Genomic DNA, 21,920 nt, shown 5'->3' with positions numbered 1-21,920 from the left:
GTTTTCTGAAATCTTTGTTTTCGTCTGTCCATACTGAAACACTACACCGGTATCCACACTGGAGAGAGTTTTCAGATGTATTTTGTTTTTTTTGGGTTGAAAATGCCGGTGTAGTATGACTGAAAGGCAAAAACAGAGACAAATGTCTGCGTTTTTACACATAAACGTAGTAGTGTGGATGGAGTCTGAAAGAGTTCACCATTAAGACCCGAGACTAACAGCTGCTGGAAATGGGGCTTTCCAGTCATATGTGAATAATACGTTATAAATCGATTAATTAAAGCAGTGATAGGCTTTCACAACATTAGTAATGTCTTGGCTGTATCCATGTAATAATAATAAAAGTGTTGATTTCTATCAAAAATATGAACGTTTCTGAGTAATTTCAAACTTTTAGAATGCTAATGTATGAACAGGATATATAATGTAAAATAAATATGAGAAAATTAGCCCGAAGAAGAGCCTTTAAACCTGTTTAGTGGTGGTATTTATAAAGATAAAAATAAATGGCAAACGAGGGTGGAAACAAAGGCGTCTGCCGTGAACAAAGAAAAGGTCGCAAAGAGAAAAGGAACCCTTCAGAGTGAGAGCTCTGTCTTTCTCAGACTCTTCTCCTAGAGTGAGTGCCCAATTCAAGTGTTCTAGATCAGCCCCCAGAAAGGAAGCTTGGAAAGGAAGTGAGGATAGTTGTCTCCCTGCTGGTGTCCCTCTGGACTGCAGATGAAAAAGGCGATTGTGTTAGAAACAGTACTTCTTTCTCGACTTGGCGTTAAACTGCTTTCCTGGAAGTGTGAAGCACATGAAGGACAAATTAAATATGTGTATGTTAGTGGGCAGAATGGTGGCGCAGTGGTAGCACTGCTACCTGGCAAAGAGGAGACCTGAATTTGTGTCCTGGCTTCTCGCTGAATGGAGTTTGCATGTTCCCCCTGCATCGGTTTCTTCATGAAGGTTAGGTGGATTGGTGAAGTCAAATTGGCCTGTGTGTGTGTGTTCACTCTGTAATGGACTGCCACCCTGTCCAGGGATTGTTCCTACCCTGTGCCCTATTCTGGCTGAGATAGGCTCCAGCCCCCCACGACCATGCTTAGGATTAATCGGGCTTAGCAAATGTTATGGTATGTATTAATGCTCACACTTTTAATATTATCATTGCATTATATCAATATATTACACTCACTTAAATTTACAATATTGCATTGACAGAGACCTAATGAAGGCAGTTCCAAACTGTGCTTTTCATTTTTGAATGGAAAGCGGTTGCACCTGTCTGCGCCATTCCCACAGATAAACGGCACATTGCTTTAGTGTTTTTGTATGTCCTAAGTTTAAGCCAAAGCTGGTGCTCCTACTGCCTGTGTATAATTTGCACTTTTTCCTCCATTGTTTTCCACTAGTTATTCAGGTGTTTCTCCCACTCCCAGGGACAGATCTACTATGAAACTAATGAAGCTTAAGCTTCAGGGCCCCTAATCCTGGAGGTGACGTTAGTCCACATTGTTTAAAAATTTTGGGTATGGTTTGATTTTTAAATAATATTAATATTATAGTGTAATCTACAGTAATCCCTCCTCCATCGTAGGGGTTGCATTCCGGAGCCACCCGCGAAATAAGAAAATCCACGAAGTAGAAACCATATGTTTATATGGTTATTTTTATATATTTTAAGCCCTTATAAACTCTCCCACACTATTATAAACATTTCACGCACAATTATACAGCATAAACCCTTTGTATTCTCTTAGATATTAGGTAAGATTTGTTGAAATTATGTATGTAAACACAGTTTACATACAGTAAAACCTAAATATTATTTCAAAGATATCGAGCGTCTCCGATATCACATATGTTACAGCCATTACGACAGACAGGCCACCAGCAATAAATACGTACAATGCAAGAAAAATTGTATACAGTAAAATGTGTGTACAGTGACACTAAACTATGTACATGTAATAAGTACTGTACGTAAATAATTAATTATGGTTACTCACCAACAATGACACGACGACTTGTCCGATAACGATGAGTTTAATTTTACTGCACAACAAAGGAGAGCGTTACAGCTCTTCTAAATGTGCCTCTTCAGGCGACTGTGTAGCACCGCCGTTGTTCTTCTTCCATCACTCTTCAATCCAAATCCCTAAAGCAGATTCCATCCAGACTACTGCCTTATCACGTCCACTTGCAACTCGTTTTGCACCCTGGTTAAAGGACACTGCGGCCGTAGATCTTATATGCTTTTCCTCCTTTTTAAATAAAAAGAATCGTGGACTCATTGATGCTGTAATGGTGTCCTGCAGCGGTGTAGCTGTTTCCTTCCTTCAACATATCCAAAACTTTTACCTTTTCTGCAATCATTTACATCTTCTGTTGGCGCTTGGACACGGCTCCTGCAGCAGTAGCAGTAACGTGCGTTAATGATGAATGAGTGAGATTAGACTTCCTGGTTAATGCAGCACTCTGTCGCTGAGCCAATCAGCAGCACACAGGAACTTAACCGAAGGCTCTGATTGGGTAGCTTCTCAGCCATCCGCCAATAGCGTCCCTTGTTTGAATTCAAAGGCGTCTCTTGTATGAATTCAAATGGGCAAATCAACTGAGGAAGCACACGTACTGTAGACCGCAGACATCCGCGAAGCAGTGAAAAATCCGCGATATATATTCACATATGCTTACATTTAAAATCCGCGATGGAGTGAAGCCGCGAAAGACGAAGCGCGATATAGCGAGGGATTACTGTATATATATAAAAGTCAATGTGTGTATGTATGTATGTATGTTCCAGCATCAATTCCGAATGACTGGAGCGATTTTCATGAAACTTGATACGCATGTTTCTCATTGGTCGATTAAAAATACTGTAGGGTGAAATCAACCCTAACCCACCCCCTTTTGGGTAGGGTGGGGGTTGATCTTGCGGTCTTGTATGCATGTTATCATCCAGTTGACACTCGGAACGACCACCAGGGGGCGAACTGGAGGTGACTGCCAGCATTCTTTATGTTTGAGCACCACGAAGCCCATCTTGCTTTCGAAATTAAATAGAGTTGGCTGGTTCCGAGCATCAATTGGATGATAACATACATATGAGACCGCAAGACAAGCACATTAGTGAGTCTTCGTTATTTGTTAATTTATTTAGATTTTTAGTGTTGTGTTTTTTTTTCCTCAAACAATTAAAAAACACTTTATTTTCTTCCTGGGTATTTCAGCTATAAAATTTTTTGGTCTTTATTTTGCCTTATACAATTTCTTGTATTAGGAATTTGTTAGTTTTCGCATACCCCTTGGGGTCAGAGCACAGGGTCAGCCATTGTACAGCACCTCTGGAGCAATTACAGGTTAAGGGTCTTGCTCAACTATAAAATAATAGTTAAAATAAAAATTAAAAGGTTAAAGTATCATGTAGGCTAGCCTTAAGCGAAAAAAAAATTAAATTTAGGATGCTTCATTCTAAATATATGGGGGCTAAGGGGGGGGGGGGTAATTAACTCTTTTAGGGCTATTTTTTTTTTCCTTTTCTGCCAGGGTTGAATATTTTTTCAAATAAAAATTCTAAAAAGCACAAAAAGCAATGGTTTAACACACAAATCAACATAAAATACTTATTTATGACCATTGTTATGTTTTGTGTTCCATGAGCCTCTATAGTATGTAAATTACATACCTGTTTGTCTCATCACTCACAAGCTGAAAGGCATTTTCTGGAAAAACAAAAAAAACATCTTGAAGTAGTCAGGTGGCTGGTAATCTGTAGTGTCCACTGGCATGACGTCTCGTTTCAAGTCCAGTCTGTAGTCTCTGTCTCTGTAGTCCTCCCAGGGCAAATGATGCCGTAGGCGCGTCATCTGCACGATCAGTGGCACCTGACTTTTATTTTCGATATCCAGGTCACTTGCATCAAAACTGGAGTGCGATAAGAGTCCGATTCAGCAATAATACACAACAAAATAAATAAATAACCCGCACTGAGTATTTTGCTTTGTACATCGGCATTGCTTTCTCACCCGATGTCAACACTGTTCTAGGCGTTGTTTACTCTATAAGAAGGTATGGCAAGCTTAATGAATTCAAAAATATGTTCTCATTGCTGCCACATAAAATTTCAAGCATATACACCTGGCTGATAATTATAAACACTTTAAATTATAACCTACAGTAACTGAATCAATTTTCTTAAACTCTTAACGAGAAAAGTCAAATTAACTTAATTGAACAAACAGTGAAGGGTTTCTAATCCTTGCAGCGACTAATAAACCCATCTCAGTGACATTGTTATGTTTGTTAACAGTGCCGCCATAGTGGCCTGTCCAGAGAAGTTCCTCGTCTTGCACCCAATGCTGCCAAACTTGGCTCTCAGGAACTGCTAGACAGTTTCATTGATTATTTTTCAAAATTATCATCAGGTACAAGCTTTCGAGGCAACTCAGGCCCCTTCTTCAGGCAGGATGTAATATGAAGAAGGGGCCTGAGTTGCCTCAAAAGCTTGCATATTGTAATCTTTTTAGTTAGCCAATAAAAGGTGTCATTTTGCTTGACTTCTCACTACATTCATAATGGCTAACACCTTAGTTCATCAGGTACAGAAACATTGTTCTGAATAACTTAACCGAGTGATTACGGTGTGATGACACGCAGTGCCAGCAGTTCAACTAACAATAACCGAAATGGATTATAATGCGACACCACTTGTCTCTTCCATGTGCTTAAAGACATCGTTTGTCCATATAGAGCATTCATTCTACTAGCAGTCCATGTGTTAATTTCAAAGAGAAATAGAGATATTCATAAATTTAGTGTGTTTATTACGGACAAATACGAGGGATGTTCAAAAAGTTTCTGCACTTTTTAAACTCTATTTATTAAGAATTTCAAAGACAAATTACATCACTTTCTATATAGTGTCACACACAAGCGATTAGGGGGCAGCTAAAGGACCCCACAAGACGGGGGACTAAGACAACGTGTTAACACCTCTCTCGTTATTTTAACAGGAAAGACGAATAACAAAAACCCACAGCACCTTGAATTTGTCTCAAAAGCCTCATCCAGACGTCCAATCCACTTCCGTATTATGACTTCACCTCCGGTCGCTTACAGATGACGTCACCACCGTCCCAAGATCCTCCACGTCATCCTCCCAGCATTCCTACTTCCATTCCCCATCACATAAATTCCTCCGTGTTACTACCATTCTCTGTTGATTATACATTACAAACCTGACCGTTATAGAGAACTCTCTCAACTTCTTACTATGGTTTACAGTATACAGGGATGGAATCCCCAACCCTTAATCTGTGGGTCTGTGTTTTCTTCACAATTGTCAACTTCATTTGCGATGCAATTTTCCCCATCGTTGTACCAACTTTTTAATGTCCAATTACTACTCTTCCCGCCCTCACTGTTTCCAATGAAAATATAAAAGTGCATAAACTTGTTGACTGTCCTTCATAGTTTGCTATTATAGGCCCCGAAATTAACCGTTACACAGATTAGGAGAGTGCAGGATTGAGTGGGAAGCTCTAACCTTGCTTTACTATGCTTTCTATCCCTCCACAAAGTTCAGATTGCTCAAGAGTGGCTTTCGTATTATTACCAAAAATCCCTTAAAGCTTATTTAACTTATTTTTTCGTATTATTTCCAGAAATCCTTTAAAGCTTATTTAACTTATTATTTCGTATTATTACAAAAATCCTTTAAAGCTTATTTAACTTATTATTTCGTATTATTACCAAAAATCCTTTAAAGCTTATTTAACGTATTATTACCAAAAATCCTTTACAGCTTATTTAACTTATTATTTCGTATTATTACCAAAATCCTTTCAAGCTTATTTAACTTATTTTTTCGTATTATTTCCAAAATTCCTTTAAAGCTTATTTAACATATTATTTCGTATTATTTCCAAAAATCCTTTACAGCTTATTTAACTTATTATTTCGTATTATTACAAAAATCCTTTAAAGCTTATTTAACTTATTATTTCGTATTATTACCAAAAATCCTTTAAAGCTTATTTAACTTATTATTTCGTATTATTACCAAAAATCCTTTAAAGCTTATTTAACTTATTATTTCGTATTATTACCAAAAATCTTTTAAAGCTTATTTAACGTATTATTTCGTATTATTACCAAAAATCCTTTAAAGCTTATTTAACTTATTATTTCGTATTATAACCAAAAATCATTTAAAGCTTATTTAACTTATTATTTCATATTTTTACCAAAAATCCTTTAAAGCTTATTTAACTTATTTTTTCGTATTATTACCAAAAATCCTTTACAGCTTATTTAACTTATTATTTCGTATTATTACAAAAATCCTTTAAAGCTTATTTAACTTATTATTTCGTATTATTACCAAAAATCCTTTAAAGCTTATTTAACTAATTATTTCGTATTATTACCAAAAATCCTTTAAAACTTATTTAACTTATGATAAACAAATACCTTACAGATTAACTCCTTGCATCCATGTTATTATTTCAGGTAAAATGTCAAACAAAAAAACGGGAGTGTTAATAGTGCAGAGTTTTGAAAGCGTCATGGTGATCACAGCTGGCTTAGCACTGCCTCAAAGGAGACAATCTGTGGCTGGACAAGGCTTACCTGTACTTGTTAAACTTTATTAACCCCCTTTATTAACCCCTTCTTGCCGTGATATGACATGTAGGGAATTTACCCTATTTTTCCCACTCAGTTGCTGGACTGATAGTAATTTTATATATGTCCACCCATTCCTCCATCTAGTTTGCTTTTCTTTCTTGTCTCACCTTCTTTTCCTTCCCTTCCTGAAGACATACAGCATGCTGAGTTCGACACGAGGTGTGTCAAACAATACAACTGTCAATCTCCCCTGACACAACTGCCCTGTTTCTCCCTTTCTCAATCTGTCTCCCTCTCTCTCCTAACCAAAAGTGACTTCAATGAGGGAACCTTTTTCTTTCCTAATCTGGTTGGACCATGCGTATTTTTATTTTTGATGCTGTGATGGTAGGCAGCTCCTCTTTTGAAATGTACAAAACAAACAAACAAACAAAAAAAAAAGATCTCTCTAATGCGTGCAGATGCCGCGTGGCTTCGGTGAAGGAGCAACCTGTGGTATCTTGAAACACAAGTGTGCAACACTCTCCACCCTTATGTGTGCATTGGCTTGTATCCAGACCCTTGAGTTGCGGTGTGGTCCAGTGGCCTTACCACAGTCTTGGAGGATAGGGTGCAGCAGGGAACAGGCCTCGCTGGGGATCCACCGATAAGGCGAGGATTCCAAAAGGGATCTTCATTCTTTAAAGCAGACATAAGCTGGATCATGGGAAGGGAAAGACAGACGACTAGGTAGTTCATGTAAATTGGGAATTTATCACAGTAACGCAGTAACGCAAAAAAATCCCTTTTCACAATCATAAGTTGTGGTCATGTGAAAAGGTCAATAAGCAGGTATTCTTGTTACAGTTTGTTCTTAATAATTACTGTTTTAATTTATAAAGTACATTGTAATGGCACATGCTATTACTGACAAACTATTGACACATCAGCATGTGACTCCTAGGCTGACAGAGAGCCATTTCTCTTTATTTCTCTGTGGGCAGTGGCTAATGCCACTCACTTCTCGCCTAACTCCTCTGCCCTTCCTCTTCCCTGACCACTGCAATTTTCCTGAAAGTGGACCCCTGACTGCACCCAACGCAAAGTTGGGCCGCCATTCCCCTCAGGCTGTGGTGAGACTCTGCCCGTATGGACCTTCCTGCCCTCCTCCTTCCCTTTCTCCCACCACCCGACTCCTTGTTGGCCATGTTGCTGCTGTACGGTTAGTGACAAATATAAAAGGTGAGAAAGACCTAAAACCTTGAAACTGTAACGTATTGAATTTGAAGCTAATTTGTAAGGGTGACGTGTAGGGAGGTGGGCCGACTGATAAAACAGGAGTCTATTCTTGTTTTTTTTTTTATTCCGCCAAGTTCCCCTTCTGTGTTTAGGAGGGGCTTCTAAGCTTCATTAAAGCTACCTTCTGTTTGTTCAGCCCCCACTTCCCGGGTGCATCTTCGGGAGCAAATAAAACAAAATGCAATGCAAATTCATCACGAAATACGTTTTTATTATTCATGTTCCTTGGCAACATCTTGGCTAACAAAACCCACTCCCTACCCACTTACCCACTTTCTCCATAAAAATTCAATGTTGACTGATTTCCCAAAGCATACTTTCAGATGTTACCGTGCAAAAAACTCCCATAGATGTCCTCCAAAACCTCCTCTTTTTTGTCTATTTTTTTTTCCCTATCTGTTAGTCACCCAAAGCATTGGCTTTTTCCAAGATAATGTTCCCTTTCTGTTGCAGATTTTGAATCTCTGCTGCCAAGCAGTTTTGAGTCCGAGGGACATGTATTCATTGCTCCCAGGTAGCTGTGTGTGTATGCCTGCTTTCTTCCCATTAGTGCTTCTTCACACCATTGCTGCCTCCTTTCTTGTGTTTTGTTTTTTTTGTTTTTCCTTCTTTTTTCATTTTCCTTTGCTTACTTTCCTCCCATTCTTCTTTTATGCCATCCCGGCGGTGGCTGTCCGCAATGCCATTGGACTTCAATCCCCACCTTCCCCACGGCATTCATTCAAACATTTGGTACCTTTCTCAGTATGTGCCCTCCATTGAAGCCTTCATTTTGGTTTTTGGTTTTTAATTATGAGTAGTATTATGATTTTTTTTTTATGTGTCTCTTTCTGTAATGGATGTAAACCCCGAGGAGTGTGATGCCAAACGGTGTGTTGATCAAATTTAGAAACGAAACAGGGAAATGAAATGGAACGAGCAATTTGACTTGAGAAGCCCCTTTACCTTTTTCCACAAAAAGACTAAACAAAAAAAACAAACTCAGCCCCGTTCCCGTCCTCCCATTCTGGACTCCTTATCCCACCTAAACAGTTCCCAAATCCACCTCTCCATCTCTCTGCATCCCCACTCCCCGACTTTTCCCTCCTCTCTCCTTCTCCCACACCCAGTCCTAATAATGCGTGCCCACAACGCATGCCTCTGCATGAATTTGACTTTCCCTGCATGACGGGCCTGTTTGTCCGGGGGCTGGGCTGATGAGGTGTGCACGCTAAAGTGAGGCTTCAGCTCTTCCCTGCCATCGCTAGCAGTGGTCCGGGAGCTTGACCTGTGTTAAACTGTGTCCCACTCCATGCACCAACCAAACAGAGAGAGACTGCCATTAGAGGCCCTTGCTGGCAACATTTCATCTTGCGTTCCATTGAGAATCCCATTGGATTTAGTAGGCCCCATGAACGTGTGCGTGTACGAGTGCCTGTATGAGGACCGAGTGAACGACATGTGAGTCCCCTGTGTGTTTATTTGTGTCTGTTTGTAAGCTGAGGCATGCTCCCCAGTCGATCCCAGGTGTGAAAATGCTGTGATTACAGGGTTGGTAATGGTGGGGAGGGTATTGAAATGTGGTTGACATGAGGCAGGAAAGGTCTGGGATGCAAGCACCAGTTGCTTATGTTCTTTCTCTCACATTAAAAAAAAAACTCTCCTCCCTCACTCCATGCTGTCGTTCCTCCTCTTCCCACCCATGCCCACACCAACCTAACCCCTGATCCCCAGGGAATACTGCAAGGATCTACAGCTCTCAGACAACAATACAGAATTCCTGGAGAACTTCATAGCACTCATGGAGAAGGTGACACCAGACTCGAACCTATGTGAGTATCTGCTGCCAGCATTTATGGCCCAAGACTGCATGTTGCTGACACAAAAGGCAGCCAGTGAGTTAACTGTTGACGCTTTAGTTCTGTATTGATCTGTCTCTATCATGAATATCCTTAATTAAAGATATACATTCAGTTCAGGTGATGTCTCACTGTGATATGGGAGCTATTCTAGCTCAGCTGTGCCACCTTTACTTTCACTTTGTCTCAGTACCAGCATCATGGTGATTTCTCTTGCATCTTTTTCTTTGGACTTTCCCAGGCGACAGTTTCCTTCTTCACAATTTGATCCTGGACACAGGCATCATCAGGCAACTTGTAGACAAAGTTTGGAAGAACTGGGACTTAAACACGTAAGATACTTCAGGAAGATGTGGGTGGGTAGAGAGCCACCTTTGCTGTGTCTGGCACATGGGGTTCAAGTTTTGATTCTCTTTCCCGCTCTCGTTTCAGGTATGGAATGCTGGCTGTCTTTGCTGCCACCGATGGTGGGATAACACGCGTCTTCCCCAACAAGTGAGACTCTTCATTTGTTTCCTTGGCAGATCATGTTAAACGTTTAGCATGACACTGACAAGCTCTTGGTCCATATCATAGTTTCAATACTCACTTGAGGTGTGTTCTTAACACATGATCTAGTCACCCCCACGGAAACCAGTAGGCCCCCTGGTGCATATTGTGACATAATCAGATCACATATCACAGCTATTTTTATTTTCTTCTAGCCAGCACATGCACCTCAGTGAAACCAGAAGGCTTGTAATTCATGTAACTGTATATATACTGGGTACCCCAGTTCTTCTTCACTACTTATCTTCCCTAAAAAGTTCCCATCTCATATTACAGCTCAGCTAATAACTTTCTATATGCCCTTCACCCCTTTGCATATCCAGTTGAGAGCCTGTAACCTAGCGGAATCAGGAGACTCAACGGTTTAAATTTAATACAAGGCCTCATCTGAAAGTTTTCAAGTAACCAGTGAAATCAGAAGACATTCATCTTGCATCCCTTCTCAGACACTGATTACCAGTCTATCATATATACTTGCAGATAAGTTCTCCCGTGGACAGGTCGGGACTTGATTTTATCGTATAATTTCCTGTATTTTATAATGTCGGTCATATACGTCAAATGCAGAAAACTCACGCTATTGGTCCAAGAGATTATGATATGCTAACGTCCACCTGAGGGAGTAACCATGGAGCACACTGGCCTTTTTTTCTGTGTATTGTGCCTACGTGACCACACTGTAATACCCAAACTATTCGGAAGTGACGTTTGCACTGTTTTTTGTATCTCGCACCCTCATTCACCTTTATCATAAAAGCATCCCTTATCTACGAAGGAGCATTCAAACAGAAGAAAATATGAAGCTTGTTATAAATTAAAAGTCATTGAATTGGCGAAAGAAATTGGTAACTGCGCTGTTGCAACAAAATTTAATGTGTCTGAGAAACTGGTGCGAGATTGGAGGAGGCAAGAAGATGTTAAAAATAAAAATTAAGTGTCGTATTATTGAACGGGCATATAAGATGGGGTCTGATTATATGATTGATTTTTCGGGTTTCAAGACCCAACTTATATGTGCGTTTATATAGTTTTCCCAATGTAGAGGAGTTTCAAATTTGTTAGTTTTTAGTGGTTACCATTTTTTTGCTGAAACCTAAAAAGCTGCCAGAACTGTCTGACTGGGAAAACGCCCCACAAAAGCCTGTGTTTATAATTGGTAGGCCAATCTTATATACAGTATAATTCGCCAGTCTACTCACTCACTCACTCATTCACTCACGTCTGTCTGAAGCCGAATGCGCAGTCGCCTTCTGCGCACGTCTGAAGCCGAATGCGCAGTCGCCTTCTACGCAGTTGCCCGAAAAACCTTACGAGACCAACATCGCGGCAGGCAGCGGATTTATGGCCGCAAAAATTCAAAGAGAAAGGCGACTTCGATTAAAGCTCTAGAGGCCTGAAAGGCGATTTCGACTTCAGCTCCAGGCCTAATTACGCATTCATTCAATACACCTATATCAGGTTTGTGGTGCTTATACTTATTACTATTGCACTCGTGCCCGTTTCATCTTACGTTGTTGAAATGGGCTCTTTTTCTAGTCATCTTGTATGCCTCCTCAGATACTAATGCCTGAAGTCTTTGTCTTTTGTCTTTGAAGTTTTGTCTTTAAACTGAGTGACCATGGATTACTTTCTTTTCGAAGCAGGCCAATCATTGATACCAGTAGACTAGCCACTGTCTCTGCCTACCTGAAACAAAAGGAGTCCATTAACTCCTTGTGTTTTTAGAGGAGCATGTGATTTTCAGGGTAACCAGTTGGATTCCCATTTATACTTCAGGTCAAACAGTAACTTCAACAGCATTCTAAAACTGTGTTATCTCAGCCACTTGGGATTATATTAATGGCAGAACTGTGGCAAAGCGAATTCAGTACATCTCGAGATAATATAGCCTACCAGGCAGTGGAAGTGTTCTTGAAAAACTCACACTATTGATGAGCTAGTACAGGCCTAATGACCTCCTGCTATTATTAATGTTGAACACTCTACTGATGAATCATTCTGACCCTGCAGTCACAATATGTGGTGATTTCAACCATGTAATTTTGGAACAAATGACAACTTTATCAGCATGCGTTATGCTCTACTCATAAAGACACGGAAGCTGAACATGCTTTACTTAAATGTTAAAGATGCCTTTGAAGGTAAACCTGTTGCATCATTGGGATGATCTAACCACAATATAATCCATCTTACTTCCACCTACAACACCTGGGAGGTCTTGTCATTGTTTGTTGCAATAGTTCAGTTTTTCTTCAGCTTCTATAAAGCCTTAATTTCACCATGTGAACAAAGATCTATCTATCTATCTATCTATCTATCTATCTATCTATCTATCTATCTATCTATCTATCTATCTATCTATCTATCTATCTATCTATCTATCTATCTATCTATCTATCTATCTATCTATCTATCTATCATAATTAAATTGATAGATTAGCTGATTTTGAGTATCTATCTATCTATCTATCTATCTATCTATCTATCTATCTATCTATCTATCTATCTATCTATCTATCTATCTATCTATCTACCATAATTAAATTGATAGATTAGCTGATTTTGAGTATCTATCTATCTATCTATCTATCTATCTATCTATCTATCTATCTATCTATCTATCTATCTATCTATCTATCATAATTAAATTGATAGATTAGCTGATTTTGAGTATCTATCTATCTATCTATCTATCTATCTATCTATCTATCTATCTATCTATCTATCTATCTATCTATCTATCTATCTATCTATCTATCTATCATAATTAAATTGATAGATTAGCTGATTTTGAGTATCTATCTATCTATCTATCTATCTATCTATCTATCTATCTATCTATCTACAGTGGTGTGAAAAACTATTTGCCCCCTTCCTGATTTCTTATTCTTTTGCATGTTTGTCACACAAAATGTTTCTGATCATCAAACACATTTAACCATTAGTCAAATATAACACAAGTAAAACACAAAATGCAGTTTGTAAATGGTGGTTTTTATTATTTAGGGAGAAAAAAAAATCCAAACCTACATGGCCCTGTGTGAAAAAGTAATTGCCCCCTGAACCTAATAACTGGTTGGGCCACCCTTAGCAGCAATAACTGCAATCAAGCGTTTGCGATAACTTGCAATGAGTCTTTTACAGCGCTCTGGAGGAATTTTGGCCCACTCATCTTTGCAAAATTGTTGTAATTCAGCTTTATTTGAGGGTTTTCTAGCATGAACCGCCTTTTTAAGGTCATGCCATAGCATCTCAATTGGATTCAGGTCAGGACTTTGACTAGGCCACTCCAAAGTCTTCATTTTGTTTTTCTTCAGCCATTCAGAGGTGGATTTGCTGGTGTGTTTTGGGTCATTGTCCTGTTGCAGCACCCAAGATCGCTTCAGCTTGAGTTGACGAACAGATGGCCGGACATTCTCCTTCAGGATTTTTTGGTAGACAGTAGAATTCATGGTTCCATCTATCACAGCAAGCCTTCCAGGTCCTGAAGCAGCAAAACAACCCCAGACCATCACACTACCACCACCATATTTTACTGTTGGTATGATGTTCTTTTTCTGAAATGCTGTGTTCCTTTTACGCCAGATGTAACGGGACATTTGCCTTCCAAAAAGTTCAACTTTTGACTCATCAGTCCACAAGGTATTTTCCCAAAAGTCTTGGCAATCATTGAGATGTTTCTTAGCAAAATTGAGACGAGCCCTAATGTTCTTTTTGCTTAACAGTGGTTTGCGTCTTGGAAATCTGCCATGCAGGCCGTTTTTGCCCAGTCTCTTTCTTATGGTGGAGTCATGAACACTGACCTTAATTGAGGCAAGTGAGGCCTGCAGTTCTTTAGACGTTGTCCTGGGGTCTTTTGTGACCTCTCAGATGAGTCGTCTCTGCGCTCTTAGGGTAATTTTGGTCGGCCGGCCACTCCTGGGAAGGTTCACCACTGTTCCATGTTTTTGCCATTTGTTGATAATGGCTCTCACTGTGGTTCGCTGGAGTCCCAAAGCTTTAGAAATGGCTTTATAACCTTTACCAGACTGATAGATCTCAATTACTTCTGTTCTCATTTGTTCCTGAATTTCTTTGGATCTTGGCATGATGTCTAGCTTTTGAGGTGCTTTTGGTCTACTCCTCTGTGTCAGGCAGCTCCTATTTAAGTGATTTCTTGATTGAAACAGGTGTGGCAGTAATCAGGCCTGGGGGTGGCTACGGAAATTGAACTCAGGTGTGATACACCACAGTTAGGTTATTTTTTAACAAGGGGGGGCAATTACTTTTTCACACAGGGCCATGTAGGTTTGGATTTTTTTTCTCCCTAAATAATAAACACCATCATTTAAAAACTGCATTTTGTGTTTACTTGTGTTATATTTGACTAATGGCTAAATGTGTTTGATGATCAGAAACATTTTGTGTGACAAACATGCAAAAGAATAAGAAATCAGGAAGGGGGCAAATAGTTTTTCACACCACTGTATCTATCTATCTATCTATCTATCTATCTATGGCATCTCCTGCCAACGGTTTATATATTCCATCCTGCTGATACCTCTGGATTATCTGATGACAGACAAAAAATCAAAGATTGACAAAAATTTTACAGTGCTTTTTTTTTTTTGGCATGCAGAGCTGCAGAAGATTGGAATGAAGATCCTGAGCCTTTCAATGCCAGCTTCTATCGACGGAGCCTCGACAACAAGGGATACATCTTTCGAGCTCCATACAGGGACTGTATGTACCCAGAATCATTTTGTGTCATGTGCCGTTTGTTCCTCTGTGAGATTCTAAGTGAAACCTTTAGTTGTGAAATTTTGACTCGTCACTTGTCAACTCAACTCTATAACCTTTATATAATAAAAGCCTGATGATCAGTGAAATTGAGTTGGAAACAAGGCTTACTAAATGTGCAGCAGGGACTCAAATTACAGTATGAAATGACAATAACAAACAATAGACCATAGGTATATGTAGAATATCATAGTGGTACTGTATTCTTTGAGCTGTAGAGGTCAGTATAAATACAAATAACCTAATCTAGTGATCATGTGTAAAGTTCTTTTGTACTAATATTGTTTGTAGCTTAGGGTTTGGAGGTAGTGCTTAGTACAGTGATAGACACACATACATGTGGAGTCATAGCAGGCATAGGTATGTAAAGTGGCAGGTCTAAAACAGGTGCCATGGCTCTACCTAATGCTCAGTTTTTCTACTATTTAGCAAATATACACAATAACATTTTGGACATTCACAAGTTCACATTGGCTTGGCTTGCAATAGAAAACAAATCATGCTGTGAATCTTCCTTTCATGCGTTGCTTTGTGCTCTATTTAATATTATCATCAGTTTAGCAGCAATCCAGTGATCCACCAAGTACTTAAAATATGGAACCAAAGCAGGACACATTTCAAGGTAGAAAAGCTCTTAATTTGTTGCTTCTATTCAAAATAATAACCTTTTTCCACCAACTCAAATGAGAAGTCAAGCAAAATGACACCTTTTATTGGTTAACTACAAAGATTACAGTATGCAAGGAAAAAGGGGCCCAAGTTGCCTTGAAAGCCTGCATATTGTAATCTTTTTAGTTAGCTAATAAAAGGTGTCATTTTGCTCGAATTCTCACTACATTCATAATGGCTAACACGGTACCACATCCTAGTACCACCTACTCAAACAAACTCAGTGCTTAATAAATGGACAACGCTAGGGTTTAGAATACTTATACGCCTTTATGTAGACAACATATTTGCATCTTATGACCAACTACGCTCCAAATTTTACCTTTTTTCAATATGCAAATTACAATAATTATTTTCCATAGACTTCTTTCTTACCAAATTGAACAGGAGTGATTCTGATATGTCTGATAATCTTTTAAGCTTGAACATTCTGTCTGACTAATGTCTAATGCAACACATTCTCATTTCCTACCACATGTGTCATTTCTGAAGGATGTTTAGCCGCTCATACATTAATACTCTTCAGTATATTGCTTAAGTGTATTAAATTTTATTTTACACAGGTCTCTGCCAACAAATGGCCAGGAATCCTGCCAACTATGCCAATTGTAACCACAAGGGGGCACCAGAGAAACCCAAACCACAAACATGGCAATATAGCACATGCAATATGAATAAAATACTGTAAAGGATATTTACTAACAAGGCACTTTTTTTCTCCAACAATATGCCACAATTAAACAATAAATTACCAAATCTGTCCTCCTTCCATTCTCCACTGATTTTTGTCCGCTCTGACTCAGCCATGTAAGGCAGCAGCTTCCCTTTTATTCCTGAACCCTGGAGTGCTTCTGGTGATATGCAATGTCTTCCCAGGGCTCACCTCCAGGCCATAAGGAAAGTAGGGAGGCCCCCTCCGACAAGCAGGCTGCATGTCTCTCTCAATGTAGCTGCCAAGACAGAGTTGTTTTCATCATGAAGAAATGGCAAGAGAGAGAGAGAGGTGGTCTTCTCTTCATGGCAAGACAGAGGAAAGGGACTAAGGAGTGAGTGAGCCATGTGTCATACTGGTCCAACATGTTTTGGTATCCCTCTGGACCAGTGGGTGCAGACAATGCCCTTAATTCATCCAGTCCTATTTCAGCCACAATCTAATTCCACTGAGCAGAAGAATAAGTCTACTTGCCCCTTTCTGGGCCACTCACTAATGAAAGCATTGGGGCACAAACCATCGTCCAGTTGCTTTGTTCAGTTGTTGCCTCTCCTGACAGCATTTTCCCCCATGTAAAAGGAATAGACAAATGCAACTTCAAACAAATTATTAAGTCATAAAATTTAGCCTGTCTGTCACAGATGACAAGTAATAAAGTCATAAAACCAGCATTCCTTATGCTTAGGGGGAAGGAAATTGCAATGGGTTGTTTACCCAAAAGTGCTTCTTTAAGTTTCTATTAATTCTTAAATCACAATTTACAAACAATTATCAGTATATTAAATATTAATCTGCATAACACTTGCAAAAACATTATTTACAAAAATCCTCATACTAAATACAAATCTCTGAAATCAAAAATTGTATCCTTCATCTAGAGTGTTGTGCAATGATTGGCATTGTCGTTTACCGCTATTGGTCTCCTCGTTCAACTTCCTGGCTGAGTTAGTATGCGGGATCCACACACTCTCATTGCGTCTTTGTGGGTTTTGACCACTTCTGACCATTTTTAAAATTTTTAATGTGTTGAAATGCTTAGCACGCCAGCAGAAGACGAGTTTGTGCTTTTCTTGTTATTTCCTATTAACTTAGTGAATCTTGGACACATGCGCTATGTCTCGTAACTGCCAACCTGCAGTCACTTAAGGAATTGTCCGACTTTGCACTCTACAACCAGAATTTACAGTAAGCAGGCTCCTCACACTTTTTAGTAACTCAGTTATCATTAATCATTTGAATGTATTTCTTTTTTATTTTTGGCTTTTGAGTTTCAATGCTAATTTGACATTGTCCTCCTGTCATTGTCCTTTGCTTTGATTTCTGCTCTGATTGATCTCATGTATTTGATTGCTACAACCATGCCATCTTCTTTTATTATTTATTTAAATTTTCTGGGCTAGTCACTAACCTTAGCTTACTGCCCACTTGTGAATGTCCAAAATGTTATTGTGTATATTTGCTAAATAGTAAAAAAAAACTGAGCGTTAGGTAGAGCGACGGCACCTGTTTTAGATCTGCCACTTTACATACCTATGCCTGCTATGACTTCACATGTATGTGTGTATCTATTTACTGTCTCTTTGTCCAGCAGCTGTAAATCAAATCAACAAAATCAACAATTATGTATTACACAGTGCAGTGAGTTTACTTGCTCTAACAGCAGCCTGTTCACTCCAGCTACCACGGACCGCTCTTGCCAGGCTGGACACACAGACCACAATGAAGCCCAATTCCACCCACCCCACCTTCTGACCAATTCTGAGTTGTGATTCAAAATTCTGTTTTGTTAGTCAGTCAGTCAGTCATTTTCCAACCTGCTATATCCTAACTACAGGGTCACGGGGGTCTGCTGGAGCCAATCCCAGCCAACACAGGGCGCAAGGCAGGAAACAAATTCTGGGCAGGGCACCAGCCCACTGCAGTGTGCGCGCACACACACCCATACCAAGCACACACTAGGGACAATTTAGGATCGCCAGTGCACCTAACCTGCATTTCTTTGGACTGTGGGAGGAAAACAGAGCGCCCGGAGGAAACCCACGCAGACACGGGAAGAACATGCAAACTCCATACAGCCACCGTGCCACCCCTGTTTTATTAGGTGTATGTTGTTTTATTTCTTTTAGTTGACTTTTGCTTGGGGTCAAATACACTTTGATTGTTGGGAAACACTTGCAGTAGACCATTCGATCAATTTCTAGGATTTTTTCAGTTATCATAGTTAGAGAGTTCTTTTATATAAGTAGGTCTCTAAGAAGGGGAAGAGATACACTTACTGTAACTTTATGTTCTTAAAATTATGCTTAGAATACAAATCTAAAAGCACATTAAGGTTTTTTATTAATATGATCCAGTCATCATAGAAAATTTTGGTATTATGTGTTTCCTCTGTTTTCTCTGGATTTTTTCTGTTTAGTTGAGATGCAAGGTAGACATTTTTGAAGCTGTAGCTGATTAGCAATTGAAAAGCCCAGATTGCAGTAGAAATTAAGTGACCAATCTACATATGAATTATCCCTAATATTAGACTGTCTCTGGGATGATAATGATAAGCAGCAATTGAGATAGCCAATAGAAACGAATTAAGTACAACAAACTACTGGGATCACAGGTCCAGAATGCTAACTCTGGATGTGCCTTTCATTAATGCACAGACTGAATTTTCTAATGATACTATGATGAACTATTAGACAGCACAGCAGAATTAGCATTAATGCAATAAGCGCAATATACCTTATCAATGTACCTGTACATTTTTGAGACAACATTTATTTATATAGCACATATTTATACAAATGATGTTGCTCAAAGTGTTTTACATGATGAAGAAAGAGAAAAAAGACAAAATAAATCAGAATTAAAATAAGGGAACACTAGAAAAGTTTCTAAAAACTAAAAATAAAATCAGGCAATACTAAATAACAAAGAAAAAAGTAAGGTCTGATGGCCGGGAGGACAGAAAAGGCACAAAAAAAAAAAAAAAAAAAAAAACAACTCCAGAGGGCTGGAGAAAAGAAAAAAAACAAAATCTGCAGGGGTCCGAGGCAACGAGACCACCCAGCCGCCACTGAGACTACACCATGTAGTTCAGGATCATGAGGCCAAAAAACTTTTATTCATTTTTTTTTGATCTTGATAACGTTTACTTGTAGTTTTTTTTGGTATTTTTTGAATGTCAGTGAATTGGATAATAATATTTTCTATGTATATTTTAGTGGAATCTTTGCTAACGGAGTGGTCTCCAAAGTCATCATCATGACCATGATATTTAAACAAGCACCTCATATTCTGTTTCATTCAAGTATGGGGGCAAACAAAATCAAATATTTTGTGTTGTTTTATTTGAACAATCTCTTGATGTTCAGAAGTCTGTCCTAACAATTCTTAAGACTGATATTCCTGATATTCATTTTGGGTTTGATCCATTGGCTATGTTGATCTGTTCCTCTCCTGGTCCTTCAGATAAACATACACTCTTTGGAGTCACAATCTAGCTGGCACAGAACAACAAAAACAGTAATAATTCTTGACAATGAGTGCAGATCTAAAAATGAATACTATAGAGCAGATATAAAATGTAAGGGGTAAAACGTGAGATTTGGATTAAGTGCTGGTGTTGTCATTAATCGTTTTTTGTTTTTTTTTTTTAAACTAGGGGGCTTAGCCTCCTGCTCACTTCGCTTGCCAACCCCCCTGCCTGCGCTACGCACCAGCAGTTTTACATCTCTGCCACTCGCAAACAACAAAACTTTTAATTCTCGCGGATAGGCCTGTTCATTGGGAAGAAACACTACTTTTCCCTGTTGGCAACACGAATTAGACCATCTACAAATCTCCGACTTAAACTTTAAAGCCAAACAATATCTACATACTTCTGTCATATCACCGATGTCCATATATTCGATCTCTTTTTCACTTTTACCTTTTCGTCAATATCGCATTGAATTTTTGATTCCGTGTTTGGAATTACATCGTGACAACACAACATATAATGTGAATATCGTTTCTTTCTCTCTACATGAACTGTGTCTGACAATAGCATTCATACAAATGAGAAAATGATTGAACCGTGTGCATGGCTGTAAATATTTTAGATGTAGGTAGGACTTTTCAAAATTTCTTTGCATAAAAGTCTTGTCTCGCGGCTTGAAATTTTCTCTCGTGGGAATTCACTTTCACCACACAACAAATCTTTTAATTCTCATGGATAAGCCTCTTCATTGAGAAGAAACACTACTTTTCCCTGATGGCAACACGAATTAGACGATCTACAAGTCTTCCAACTTAACGTTTAAATCCAAACAATATATTCGATCTCTTTTCGCTGTTCCGTTATTTCACTGAGTAATAATTTCCGTTTGTTTGCGCTAATGCGATCTTTATTAACATTTTTTTGAGACTTTCGAATTTTCATACTTCCATTATCTCTTAACATGCACTGCATGTGTATTGCACCAACATTTTTGAATTCTTTACAACGTTCTTCTTTGTCATCTACTCTTTGTCTTTTATTGCCGGCCCCAGACGTGGTTAAATCTCTTGGCACAAGAGAAATGTGAAAGTGTCTCTCTTCAAAAGATCACATCTTGTCGAGGGATAAAAAGTCTCATCTCCCAAGATTTTTTTATTATAATAGAGAGATGGCCTTAGTTTACATTTCTTTATTTATTCTGTAGACGCATTCCCTACTTAGCTACACCAAAGCTTTCTCACTACTATCTTTGAAGGCCTGTCCAGCTTGTTTGAAATTAAACAAGCTGCTTCCATGATTTGAACTCTTTACAGCCTGCAAAATTATCACTTTCTGTTACAAATTTGGAAAACTATCATACCTAAAAATATAACTACATGAAAAACAGAAATAGCGTGAGGAAAAAGCATTACAGAATGAGGCGTATGATAGTTCTTTGTGGCATTTGACATGCAATGAAGTTTTGTACGTAAAGGCAGGTTTATTATGTTCTTTTTGAGCAGTGGACAAAATTGTAACAGACAAAGTACTTTTAGGTTGAGTTTTATATTGTATTTCCTCTATTATTGCCTTCCGACCCCCTCTGCTATCCAGAACTCTCTCCAATCCCAAATCAGTACATTTTACTTGTTCTACACTTTTAAGGCTTGTTTTAATTTTTTTTTTTAGCAAATTCCGACCTTCTGGACCCACTGAATGACACCATTGGAATTCTGGTCAGCACTGCCGTTGAGCTCAACTTCAATGAGAAAACTTTGAAGCCTGCAGGTAAGTTTCATGGAAGGCAAAGGAATATGAAAGCAGGTTTGAGAGAGAACATTGGTATGGAGATGAAAGCTGTGTGATAAGGAGAAGCAGACTGAAGCGGTTTGGACATGTGGAGAAAATGTGGATGAATTCAAAGGGTAAATTGTGCTTTGGTGGGGTGTTTTGAATTCAGGCCAAATCTAAACAAAAACTCCTGAATATCCCCCAAAAATGCCTACAGGCTTATAAGACCTGATGGCTAAAG

At 38.9% G+C, this 21,920-nt stretch overlaps 1 protein-coding gene across 1 annotated transcript in view; it reads left to right on the top strand.

Moving 5' to 3' along the window:
• The window catches only part of cacna2d2a (calcium channel, voltage-dependent, alpha 2/delta subunit 2a), a 667,325-nt gene that overhangs the window by 625,048 nt on the left and 20,357 nt on the right, over positions 1-21,920 (top strand). The window contains exons 23-28 of the mRNA XM_028824557.2: positions 8,344-8,404; positions 9,604-9,701; positions 9,970-10,060; positions 10,161-10,223; positions 14,896-14,999; positions 21,578-21,676. Of these exons, the coding sequence (XP_028680390.1) occupies positions 8,344-8,404; positions 9,604-9,701; positions 9,970-10,060; positions 10,161-10,223; positions 14,896-14,999; positions 21,578-21,676 (516 nt within the window). The remainder of the gene's footprint in view (positions 1-8,343; positions 8,405-9,603; positions 9,702-9,969; positions 10,061-10,160; positions 10,224-14,895; positions 15,000-21,577; positions 21,677-21,920) is intronic.

The sequence above is a fragment of the Erpetoichthys calabaricus genome, chromosome 18 (assembly GCF_900747795.2).
Source record: "Erpetoichthys calabaricus chromosome 18, fErpCal1.3, whole genome shotgun sequence".
NCBI classification, from domain to species: Eukaryota; Metazoa; Chordata; class Cladistia; order Polypteriformes; family Polypteridae; genus Erpetoichthys; species Erpetoichthys calabaricus.
The sequence above is the reverse complement of the archived record's forward strand: the minus strand, read 5'-3'. Positions and strand labels throughout refer to the sequence as shown.